The sequence below is a fragment of the Engraulis encrasicolus genome, chromosome 4, assembly GCF_034702125.1.
Source record: "Engraulis encrasicolus isolate BLACKSEA-1 chromosome 4, IST_EnEncr_1.0, whole genome shotgun sequence".
NCBI lineage: Eukaryota > Metazoa > Chordata > Actinopteri > Clupeiformes > Engraulidae > Engraulis > Engraulis encrasicolus.
Window position 1 is genome coordinate 13,704,180 of NC_085860.1, and position 13,401 is coordinate 13,717,580.

General features: G+C 45.9%; 1 protein-coding gene across 6 annotated transcripts in view; it reads right to left on the minus strand.

Annotated features, from left to right (window-relative positions):
* LOC134447325 (suppressor of tumorigenicity 7 protein homolog) overlaps positions 1-12,241 on the minus strand; it is a 55,555-nt gene extending 43,314 nt beyond the window's left edge. The window contains exons 1-3 of one of the 6 annotated variants that reach the window (XM_063196734.1): positions 12,016-12,045; positions 9,876-9,934; positions 3,247-3,282 (exon numbers count right to left, since the gene is read on the minus strand). In XM_063196734.1, the coding sequence (XP_063052804.1) occupies positions 3,247-3,268 (22 nt within the window). In that variant the 5' untranslated portion in view covers positions 3,269-3,282; positions 9,876-9,934; positions 12,016-12,045. Of the gene's footprint in view, positions 1-3,246; positions 3,283-7,041; positions 7,063-9,875; positions 9,935-12,015 lie in introns of those variants that run through there. The other 5 variants (XM_063196730.1, XM_063196731.1, XM_063196735.1 and 2 more) reach the window with 5 other exon arrangements.
* Positions 12,242-13,401: the final 1,160 nt, after the last annotated feature.

The following is a 13,401-nucleotide window of genomic DNA, read 5'->3' on the forward strand; positions in this document are numbered from 1 at the left end:
TTGAACCAACTGTTGCTCTTGAAAAGGTACAAACTAGAATACACAGTGGAAAGCAAACTCGGCTCCAGGTCCTTTTTTTAATCAATTGAGTGCCTCCACCAGGGATTTTTCCCCTCCTTCTGTTCATTCCACATTTGCCTCTTTTCCACTGCCGGTTCTCTGGTAGGTCTACAGGTCGACTCGGCCGCCACTTTTTGCATTTCGAATAGGCACAACACAGCTCCATGGTAAAGCAAAAAGTGGCGGCAGAGTCGCACCGTGTTAGTGGAAGTGGAAAAGAGGCATTTGTGCCAGTCATTTAAAGTCAGAGGAGAGGTGTTCTGCCATTCCACTGCTCACCAAAACATCTGATTTCCCTCTCAAATGTTCATGCACAAGAGGTGACAAACCGGTTGGCCTACAGCAGACAGCAATCACACGGTCTGGGACAAATGTTGTTAGAGGCAAGTTCCTCTGCTGGATTTGCCTGATGCTGATTTGCGTTACAGAGATACAGAGGTGTGCAAACCTTAGAAGATGATGTCTGTAGGCTGGCTGGCTGACTGGCATCCATTAGCCTGGGCTGGCTAAACTTCACCAGTGTTTCCCATACATAGACCATCCTGTGGCACAGCACCACACAATAGTAACCGAGCACCACAAATTGATCAACAGCTGTACTGAACATGCATGTCACTGGGTGGGAGGACAAACATAATGCTTGAAGTTGTCAAGTGTTTTTGCCCGTGTAGCATCACGCATTGCTATTACTTCATGGACTGCAATCTAAGTCCTTGTAATTCAGAGCAAAAGAAGAGGCCTTTCCCAAACTTAACTCACTCATTCGCTTCACCATGTTGCCTTTGCATGAGGCATATTAAAGATAAGATACTGGTGAAAAGAAATGATGAATGTGTAAAAAGGGTTACCCAGGAAAACAATGAAGAGCTTTTTTTGTTCATGTTTAATCATCTACTCTACAAAAAAAGTCCAAAACAAATGTTGGCCTTTCATTCTTTCATTTCCTAGCTAAGCTAAAGACCATCTTTTCCACATCCAGAAACTCTTCAGGTGCATCCTGCTCCTCTGTGGCTAAGAGACAGTAACATAAAGCATACACATCCTCTTGCCTCCACTTGCAAGGTGAGCAAAATTGTTTTACAAACCCTAACATTCACTAGATGTTGATTTTATTAAAGACTGAGATGTTTGAAAGCATCTAAAATTGAATGCATCTAAAAGAGGATTAAACCATGTTACTTCCAGATGCTGCTTGCCTATATCATGCCCTTACATATCAGCACAACATTCCCGTTGCCAAACTAATCAGATAAGACCTGCTGTTGCAAGAGAAACGGTTCTAATGCAATCTTCACATCGCGTTCAAAAAAGAGGAACAGAAGAACGCTAACTGAAAAAAAGAGAATAAATTACATGGCTGCAGGTTTTCAGCGCCAACATGAGAATGATTTGAATCGGCATGTAAAAACATTCAAATGGGCTTCAGCTCCCAGTAGCAGGCAAAATAAACATATACAAACTAAACAACAAATGCTCATCTGTTATAGCCTCACAGCAGCGAGAAGCAATGAGAAGTTCATATAATTTGAATGTCAAGTTATTAGATTACATTACTAAACAAGGGCCAAAACCCAAGATGAAAGATTAGACTGCAACCAAGTTCAGCTCAGTTGTATGCAAGCAGTAAAAGGGGAACTAAAATGTGAATATTAAGTACGGTAGTGAAATTCCCTTCTCAGTAGGCAAAGCGCACACACACACACGATGAGTAAAAGGAAAACTAAGACGGCTAAGGCAATTTTACTTAATTTCACAACAATTCTTCTGTGAATCAAAATGTTAGCTAGAGCCACAAGCTCATTTCATTTGACAGGCTAAACCACATATAATAATAAACTGTACCATCAGCAATACATGTTAAATCATCAACTGCTTCTGTTCTTTCCCCATCCAAGCACCAACAAACTAGAGGCCAACGCCACTAAATTCTCACGAGACCAGGGGCCAGCTGTCCATAAATGATCAAAAAACTACAGTTGAAATATTTACACTTATAAACACTCTAAATCCATCCCCACTGTATTCCACAATAAGCAAAAGAACAAAACCTTGAAAAATGGACAAAAATTTGAGGAAACAAACAGAAAATAATGCCACCTGACTTGAAATCCAACAGGTGAAATAATTAGGCAACTCGTACACACTCCCAAGAGAAAAACACTGGAGCATCTGTCCACACACACACACAGACACAAAGGCAGCTTGAGACAGACAGACAGCCAGCGAGGCACACAGGCAGACTGCACCTCAATGTCACCTAAGCGAGCTGCAATGGCAGCACAGTATGCGAGTGTATGGTGTGTATGTGTGTGTGTGTGTAGCTTGAGCCCTCAGCTTGAGCCCTGGCAGCCCAATACCCAGAGTCCTCCTGTCTGTAGCTGGCTACGGTGCACTACAAGGCTGCTACTGCACTCTCGGCCACCACGAAAAGGGGAAACAGCGGCGTTAACGCAGCCACCACCAACACACAAACATAACATGCAGAACGAAATACAGGGGGGTGGAGAGAGAGCGAGAGAAAGAGAGGGAGAGGGGAAAATGGAGATGAACGACATGGGATGCGGCGAGGCAGTACAGAGGCATACAGAAATAGCAAAGGAGAACGGGAGGAGAGGGAGAAAAGGAGGAAGAGATGGAGGAAGAGAGGGGGAGGAGGGGTGATGGATCCCTGCATCATGACCAGTAATCACCAGCTGCTTGCCCTTCCTACCAACAAAATAATAAATACACAAGAGGAGGGAAAAAAACATGGCAGACTCCAGTGGCAAGCGGATGCAATGTGTTTCAGGGAAACGCTGAGACCACAGGGCTTAGATTAGAGCATTCACAGAAACACACACACACATTCACACACACACACATACACACACACACAGGCACAGGGCTGCAAGAGAAGATGCGAAAGACCGGCACACAGTATATAAAGAGAGGGAGAGAAAGAGGGGGAAAAATGGAGGTGCAGAAGAGACACCTTTACTGAGAGAGAGAGAGAGAGAGAGAGAGAGAGAGAGAGAGAGAGAGAGAGAGAGAGACAGAGAAGGTTATAGAACGGTGTAGGGTGAAAGAAATAAACAAATACAAGCAACCACACACACACTCCATCCCGCAAGATATAATGTAACACACACAGACACAAGCACTGAGACACAGAGGACTGCACGGGAATGATGATGCGATGTTACTTACATGAGGACTCGGTGCCAAACATGGCTGGGCCGGGTGCTGTGATGGAGAAAGAGAGCGAAAGAAAAGGGGAGGGGGAGAGAGAGAGGGGGAGAGAGAGAGAGAGAGGGAGAGATGATGAACACACAGCTACACAGCAGGGGTCATCAAAGCACACAATGCAGGCGGCCAGTCAACCAGCCAGCCAGCCAGCCAAGCTAGCTAGCTATCCAGTCAGTCGCTCGTCCGTCCGACCGAGCAGCCTCAGCTTGTAGTGATAAGGAAGCAAGGGAGGCAGGGAGGAGGGAGGCAGAGAGGGATGTGGGGGGATGGCCAGCCTCTACATCCAGTAGTTTACAACCCCACTGCTGCTCCCGCTCCTGCTCCTATATTCCTGTGGTGGATATCCAGAGATATGGCAGCCGCCAGGATGGGCTGTTCCCCCCCCAGTGTGTGTTGGTTTTGCAGCAGCACTCAACAACAGCAGCAGTAGCTAGCACAAGCTCCACAAGCTCCGGAGAGGTGCAGAAGAGAGCGGCAGCAGCCCTCGCACTACTGCCCCAGCGTGGCTGCCTCCTCCTGGGCTCCAGCAGCACAGCAACACCAGCAGTAGCCTCCAGAACCGGCGATGCCACAAAGGCATCGGACAGGAAACCACACAGGGATGCAGGGGGGTGGTAGTGGAGTCAGGGGGGCAGGCAGGCGAAATCAAAACGCGCCAACAATAATGTTCCTCCCCCCCTCCTCTCCTCTCCTCTCGTCTCGTCTCTTCTTCTCGCCACACTGCACAACGCAGCACACTTCAGATCCCCACTCCTGCTAGGCAGTAACGCTGCATCCTCCGCTGTGTCTTTGTCTGGAGGGAGGAGGGGGGATAAATAATAATCATAAAAATCAAGCTCCTGCTCGTGGCTCTAGTCTCTCCTCCAGTGCTCAGCGCTTCGCTGCTCTTCTTTCTTCAGTCCTTGCGCTCTCTCCGTGTTGGGATCTTTTTTTTTCTCTCTTCTGCGGCCCCCTTCCTTTCCACGTCTCTCCTCTCCTCTTGTCACAGATGCTCACGGGCCGAGAGAGGCTGGGGGGCTGGCTGGCTGGTGGGAGGGATGGCTGGCTGGCTGGGTGGAGAGCTGTGTGGATGGATGGTGGGTGGAGTGGGGGGGAGTGGAGAGGGGACAGAGCTGGTCTGGGGTGAGTGGGCAGGCGGGAGGGGAGGTGGTGGTGGTGGTGATCAGGGGTGTTAGTAGAGTCCGTCCTGGGGCAGAAGAGAGGAAAGAAAGAGGAAAGAGGGGAGAGAGAGAGAGAGAGAGTGTGTGGCTAGCTATGGCTATGCTCCCCCGGCAAAGGCAGCTGCCTGTCCTGTCCGCTAAGACAATGGCCACGCAAACAGCGGGTGACGTCAGGAGCCAGTGAAAGACTGACTGCTGCTGCTGGAGGGAGGAGAGCGAGAGAGAGAGGGAGGGAGGGAGGGAGAGAGAGAGGGAGGGAGAGAGAAAGGAAGAGAGAGACAGAGAGGGAGAGGGAGGAGGAGGGGACAGGAGAGGGGCGGAGCTCTAAGGGGAATGGCATCAGACCAATCGAAATTGAATTCTCTTTTATTCCATCAACACTGGTCATACTAGCTGGCTTGTGCACACATACGCATACACAGCAACGCATTCTAGCTTACACAGATTAACGCAACATTATATTATAAGCATATTGTACACACACATACTACACATAATTCACTGCAGTGGACAATGCCATCTTGGAAAAAGCAAGGTTTGGCAGTTGGGTTTCTAGAGATAGAGAAGGGTAGAGTAGTATTTATTAATCCAGAGGGGAAATTAAGGTATCGGATAACATACATAAATACAGACATTACAGACATAGCTCAGTCTTACATACATTCAGCCCAAGGCGCACACACACACACACGCACGCACACGGTTCTATCTGCCAGTTTTAAAATTTAAATTAAGAGAGGTATGTTCTGTGGGAGTTCTATATGCCTTGCCTTGTATGTAATCGGCGCACATGAAACGCTTATCAACACCACACCTTAAAACAACTCAACCAAAAGCAACAATAGCATGCAGAGGGAAGAAAAAAAAACACACACCCCTGCTGTCCACATCACAATAGGAGACACACTTTACAATAGACTTACAATTAGAGCTTCATCAGAGCACTCAACCCACTCTCCCTCCACTGTCAGCCTCTAGCCAGCAAGGCCACTGACAACCCCCCCCCCCCACTGTCAGCCTCTAGCCAGCAAGGCCACTGACAACCCCCCCTCCCCATCCCCCACCACCATATCTGCGACTGAACATTCCACCTGCACTACTATACTTGTGACTGAACTTTCAACCTGCACTAACTCAAAACATGCACACACACACACACACACACACACACACACACAAGCACACTGCACTTTCTGCACTAAACCCAACATACACACACTGACACACACACACACACACACACACACACACACACACACACACACACACACACACACACAGACACACGAACACACACACAAGACGCACGCCGCACCTTCTACCTGCACTAAACACATACACACACACACACACACACACACACACACACACACACACACACACACACACACACACACACACACTGCTGCTGGTGTACTTGACAGACCTTTTTATATTTATTTTCTTCAAAATGCTACTATTACCATGTCAGAACGCTATAAAGGACTTTTTTTAGGAAAAGCACAAAAACACAACAAATACCTCTTAATGTATGTCCTCTACAAGTCTTCTGTTGTCCAGTCTTGCACTTTAAATGTCTGTATGAGCACTGTCTATGTCCATACTGTCTTAAGTCCATGTATAAGTACTGTCTATGTCTATACTGTCTATGTCCTTACCTTAATTAGTCTATGTCTGTATGGGAAAGCAAGAAATGTAATTTCAAATTCTTTGTATGACCAGTGCATGTAAAGAAATTGACAATAAAACCTACTTGACTTGACTTGACTTGAATAACAATAGATCTAGCAACAGCCTGGTTTGTGTTACGCAATCATGTCACTAACTGATAACAGGACATAAGTAAAAGTAGGGCTGAATCGCAGGCCTGATAGAAGGAGAACATCCTGAGCTTGAACCCTCAACACTTCTTTTTCGAATAAGAAACCCCCAATGACCATATTTTATTCTTGCAAACAATCTCTCAAGCCTGATCATCAGGAACTGAGCCAGAGAACTGTGAATGAGACCTGGAGGGTAGGGCTGTAACGACAATACACTCACACTACGATTCGGTTCGTATCACAATATTTGACCTAGAGTTCAATAAGGATCGATGATTTTTAAAACTAATTAATATTATTTTTCAATTTCAATATCATCATATCATCAGGACATTAGGGTAACAGAACTTTGAAAGCACCCCTTCTTGCACTGTGATACATTATCCTTGCTCGGTATATCGCGATTTCTCAGATCGATTGACCTTGTTGATAAAAGCACAGAGCCTCCACTCCTTGTGTGAGCTTGTCCAGGTAGTGAGGTCTGCGCTCTATGAGGAATGGGCTAGTAGGGAACTGGGGTCACTTGGTGAGCATCTCCTGCACCCTCTCAGACATATTCCCCTGGTCTACACCCAAGCTCACACTCAGGAGGTGCCTCAAGAAAGCTGCTCGATTCTCTCCAGTTGTGCACTGTATATAGTGCATATACTGTATGTGTGCATCTGCTCCCTTAAAACAAACACAGGCACAAAGACAAACACACATGCAAGCCCCGAAAAACAAACACATACACACATACACATGCGTTTGCGTGCGTGACCCCCCCAACTCACTGGCCTGCTTTTGTCCTTCAGTTCATCCCTCCTCCTCTGCTCTCCCCTGCCCTTCTCCCCTGCTAGAAGATGTCTCCTGCTCTCCACTCCTCTCCCCTACTCCCCTCTCTTCTCCCCTGCTCTGCTCTCTTCTCCCCTGCCCTCCTCTCCTCTCCCCTGCCCTCCTCTCCTGCCCGAAGATGTCTCCTGAGGTCACGGCAGAGGCACGCTAATTACACGGGGGGCTCTCTGAAACACGGCACCACGGGGAGAGGAGAAAGCTGTGGGGAGAGAGGGGGGGGGAGAGAAGAGAGAGGAGAGGGAGGAAGGGGGACAGAGAGAGGGAAAGAGAAGAGAGGAGGGGTAGAGAGAGAAGATTGAGGAGAGAGAGAGAGAGAGAGAGAGAGAGAGAGAGAGAGAGAGAGAGAGAGAGAGAGAGAGAGAGAGAGAGAGAGAGAGAGAGAGAGAGAGAGAGAGAGAGAGAGAGAGAGAGAGAGAGGGCAGAGAAGAGCGAGAAATTGGAAAAAATATGGGGGAGGGGAAATGTGTGGAGAGACAGAAGAATGGGGAGTGGGGCTTGTCCTTGTCTACCTCTTTTTTCCAGTCATCCGTGCATTTGGACATATAGCTTTTTCTTTTTGCCTTAGCCAGTCCAGCGGGCCAATAGAAGACGCTGGTTATGAGGAGGATAGGGTCAAAGAGTGGAGAGATGCCCACACTGATTTGACATAAAGGATGGTGTTCAGACATCAGACATCACCGATGGGGATGTTTTGGGGATACCTAACCTGACACCAGGGTGGGGAGAAAACAACACGCAGGCAAAACACGGTGCAGGTCTTTTTTTAAAACAGCACAGATCAGACAGAGACAATAACAGACAGTCTGCAGGACAGGTAAAGTCAGTTTGCCTCCAGACCACATCAGAGGATGCACCTGTGATATACACACCCTTGTACCACAAACACACAGGCAAACACGCTGCTGGTTAAAATTTGATGAACCCAAATGCAAAAGTAAATAAATAAATAAAAGAACACAAAAAAACACAATGGGGCTTTGTGCAGCGTACTGTGTGCTGAGTCACATATTGGATGAATGAATGAATGAATGAATGAATGAATGAATGTCTAAGTTATATACAGTATGCCTGTCTCGTGTGTCGACCTATGCTTGCTAAGTGAAATCTTTTTGTCATTAGCCATTAACAAAAGAAGTACATGGACGACGACAACCTCTCCCAATTCATCCATCCCCCACCTCCCAAAAAAAGAGAGAGCAATCCTCTCCTCCCAGAGTACTTATTCCAGAACAATGCCCCGCTGATGAGCTACTCCGCTAGCATGGAGGCAAGCCGCTTGCTCCTAGTTGCTAGGCAACTGAAAACCAGTGTGAAAAGGAGGGTGGCCATCCTTCAAAGAGGGGTGTGTGCGTGTGTGTGTGTGTGTGTGTGTATTGTTGGTGGAGGGGTGTGGGGGGTTAGATGCCCCACCAATGGACTGACTGACACTCAATAATAATGAGCAATCTGGAGGTAAGCACTGTGTACAAAATCTGTGCAAGTGGTCCATGTAGTTGGGTGCCTTCACTGACTAGAGAAGCTGATAATGTAGCCAATTACAGGCAATTACCTTAACATGAAATGAGACAGAATGATCACAGAGAGATTTATATACTTACTTCTGCTTTAAAGGGTAGGCTGGGATCCGTAATGCAAGAGTAAAAACAAATGCGTATCTAAAGGAATGTTTTTAGGAAATCAAATCTGGGAAGATAAGGATTCTTAAGTCAATCCCAATTCACATGGGAAGGATTTTTAAGACTATAGAAACAGTTCCATTTGAAGCATTTTGCAACAAACTCCAATTACAGCCAAATTAACGGGGAAAAATATCAAATGAGTCATCAAGACAGGAGGTACATTAAAGAAAGAAGGCTTTGATCACCTACTATATTAACATCCCAAATGTACCTCATAACAAACAACCATGACAAGCAAGGAGAGAGTCTCCACCTGCTGGCCGTAAGAAGACTTGCATGTGGAACTGCACAAATTTCGTCTTTGGAGAGAGCAAGAGAGAAAGGGACAGAGGGAGAGAGAGAGAGAGAGAGAGGAGAACATGGAGATAAAATCTATTTTTTGAGCAGATGTTATCATCTCCCTCGAAACAGAAAATTGCCAGACCCAATCAGTAAACAGCAAACAAACAGCATAACGTTTGTCAGCGAACATGCAGCTAAAAAAACCCATCTCTGAAACGCTGAGCCAGTCTGAGAGTACTCTTTTCACCCTGGGGACGGCCGACACCTGTTAGGAAACCGCAGGGAGATGGCACAAGCCAGCCAGATTATTCGGGGGTCCATTTCAGCCCTCCCCTGGTATGAGGGTAGCCTACTGTACTGTACCAGTGAAAGCGTCAGAGTGGGGATCATTCCGGACGGAGAGCCAAATGGAAGAGGGCTGCCCCTCATGCCTCTCACGTTACAGATGCCACAGGCCGTCTAAATTAAGCATCCACCACACATCAGTATGAATACATGCATTTAACAAATCGCCAATCTTGTACATACACGATCAGGGCCCTAAACTAACTTTTTTCATCACCAGCCAAAACGGTTAGTTGATGTTAATCTAACGAGCCAAACACACAGTTGCTAATGGGTTAAAGTGGCTAGTAGTAAGGTAGTCCTTTTTTACCACTCAAACTGAAATTTCACCAGCATTTGGCTGGATGGCTGGTGTTAATTTAGAGCCCTGTACACGATTGAACAAAAAATGCACAAAATGCCTATAACCAGTGTCACACTTAAAGAGACCAACTGAATGGCACACACTGTGTTTGCAGTAAACTTACTTCATGATGGTTTCACAATCAAAAAGGGATTCGTTGGTAGATGGTGTATTCAACTACACCTAATTTTGAACCATTCAAAGACAAAGAAATAAGTAAAATATAACAAAAACAACCAGACACACCAACTGTCTCACTGCATCTTAAAAAGTTTTCAGTTATACATAATTTTAAGCTTTCATTTATACTTCGTCTCCATCAATAGCTTCTATCTCCCCTCTGAACACCCGGTCTACTCTATACCATGAAATCCCTACATACCGTAAAATAGATGCATTATTGTCTGTGTCTACTGCAGAAAACTAGCAGAATTGTGGGTTTGACAGTTGTTATGTACTTATTCTTTATGACTGTATAGGGCAGCCACCACCAGCCAACCAGCAGGTAGGGGAGTTTGGACACCCCCTGTTTAAACAATGGATCGCTTGTCACTTGGTTTTTGCCTTTATTTTTTTTGGCTGCCGTCTTCCAGCAGAACATTTAGCTTGCAACATGTTTCTGTACTACATTTTCAACCAAAGTGACAATACAGTAGTGTGATAGTTTGAGTCCGAGTGATACAGTGTGTGTGTGTGTGTTTCATTGTGTCAGTCCAGGACATTGTAATGGGAAGAAAATAACAGTGATGGGTATTTATTTCACACATTTATCACCTATTCTAAAGCTCTGGGCTGCAGTCCACTGGGCGGGCACATGGCACAACTACACAGGAAAGGATGCATACTGCAAGACACCACTCTGGGCATTTGCAATAGGCATCTGGGCATTTGCTGTAGGCTACCACTGCATAGCTGAATGACCAGTCACTTCACCCACGGTACCAAAGTTGAGTGTCAGAAAGGGGGGAGGGACAGTATCCAATCTGCTTTTTGGCCCACACTGTCAGTGTCAGCTGCAGCATCTGGTATGGAATCAACTGTGAGCAAGAGGAGATTCGCATTCACAGAGTGTAATAGGCCTAAATCCTGACTCTTCTTCACATCCTCGGTTCCTTCCTCATTTTCATTTTCTTTCACACTTATGACTTGACATCATGAAGACTTCACAGGAAGTCTATTACTTCCTGGTCATCTTAACAGCAGAAGGCATACACTTTGACGTGCACATGTTAACGAAGAGACACGTTGACAGCATAGTTGACAAGCCAACAACAATCTATCACTCATTAGAATGTCAAAACGTCATTAACTTAACTTTGAAGGTAAAACAATACAAGTGCAGTACCAGCACAGCACACAGGGCAGATGCCCAAATTAACAGAAAGTGGTAATAACGTCGACAATGGTTTATCGCTTAATGTGATGAATGCACATTCATTTTTTTCATGCACTTTGAAACGACAGTGTGGCATCAATGTCTCGATTAAAAACTCTCGCGCCAATCCTGCACTAAATTCACGTTGTCCTGGACTGGTTAGCAAGCAGGCTACCTTTTCGGAGAGCATTGCCGTTAGCATATCTATTGCAACGACTGGGCACCAATAAATCAGCGGGCGCATTGCAGATAACACTGGGGGATTATATACCAGAATACGCTGAATTAAAGCCTACACATCTGGCGTATTTTCCAAGCGCCCTGCTCAAGTCACTGTGCTGCCTGTCTGGGGCTTCCAATGCAACTGGACTGAATGGCTAGCCCAGCAATGTACAGTCACATTGACCAAAGGATGCAGTTCCACGAGAAGAGCCCCTAATTTTAATTTCCTGACCATATTTCCATAGTCAAAGTAGAAGACACTCTCTAAACTGGAAGTCAGTTAATGTTCCCAGTAACCTTAAAACTTTTGGCAAGGCTACCCTAGCTTTAAATGTTCTCGTCCACCTCTCTTCAATAACAGACCATACGGTTTAACTTTTAACAAATTGTCTATTTGGCCAACAGCAGTGCATCTGAGATACTGCTTTCACGTTTCCAAAGCGGCCTACGGGGTCTAAACGGATTCTCCCCTCTCTTATGAAGATTTTGTGTAAGCGTTATGCGTTTATCTAAATTTATTCCAAATCGTGCTCGCTAGCAGGCTCAGCTAGCCCAACAACGTAGACGTGTCTAGCTGTCTTTGACTGGTTTGCCAACTCTTTCAGAAGTTCACAAGCTAGCGACATTTAAAACCAAAATAAAACAGAATTGATAACCGAGAGCTCACCTGCTGTAAGACTGTCGTTGTATCTAAATGGCAGTCGTAGAAGGTTGACCAAAAATAGCATAACAAAGAACCAGACACTCCAAAAATATGCCCAAGACCATACGATGCACGACTTCAGCTGTTCTAATAAGCCTGCCCCACTATCAGCCATGTTAGTGCTCACTACTGCCCCAAGCTCCTGGACCTCGGGCAACTTTTTTGGAGAAACTTTTTTTTTGTCTACGTAGCCTATAAGATTTGTTTTAGCACAGCTGTGATGTAGCAGCTGTGTTTCAACTAATGATTGGAGGTGTCAGTGTTTAACTGTTTTGGGGCACGCGTTGTTCACATTTAATAAATACACACATTATTAATACACTAATTTACCATCATCCATTGTGGGCAGTCTGCTATTATGATGACATCACCATGTGTGTATCCAGAGTATGTAGGCCACAATCAGGGACGGAGCAAGATGCCCCTGGTCAAAAATTGCTGTGCCCTCCATCAGCCCCCTAAAACGGAGAGAGGGAGGGGAGCTCCCTTCTGGATCATAGACCTTAGAGCATTTTAGGTTTCCATTTTACCTGACATAAATAGGCCTACTATGCTATCTGGTATCAGTGAATTGGAGGAAAATAGGAGTAGGCAGGTTAAATTCCGACCTGTGACCCCCTTGAGGCCTGTCCATTAACCCACCCCTGCCTGGACCAAATATAAAAGCAATTCAATTTAGATCCAATCATATGAGCGCAAAAAACAATGGGCAGTCATGGGTAAGCGGTTAGGGTGTCAGACTTGTAGCCCAAAGGTTGCCGGTTCGATTCCCGACCCAAAAGGTTGGTGGGGGGAGTAATTAAACAGTGCTCTCCCCCATCCTCCTCCATGACTGAAATACCCTGAGCATGGTACCATCCCGCTGCACTGCCCCCTTGCTCGGGTGAGGCATTAATGCAATTTCCTTGTGTGCTGTGGAGTGCTGTGTCACAATGACAATGGAGGCATTTCTCAAAATCTAGCGTGCACACTTCCAAGCGTATCAGCCCAATTAGTCACGCCCAGTGACTGGATACTTTTTGGTGAACTCTACGGAGTATCCAATCACTGGGTGTGACTAATAAAGAGTATCCAATCACTGGGCGTGACTAATTAAGCTGAATACACTTGGAAGTGCGCACACTAGGTTTTGAGAAATGCGCTGGGAGTTGGAGTTTCCCAATTGGGCTTTCACTTTCAATGGAGGGGTAAAAAGACATATTTGGCAGGATCCAGTCCATGGGAGACTGACTTCACAGTGGCACTAAGGTGGAAAGATCAATGACACAGAACATAGAAAATTTGTCATTTAATGCAACACATTTATGACTGAATTACACTCATCAATCTGAAAGGAATAACTCACCAAAC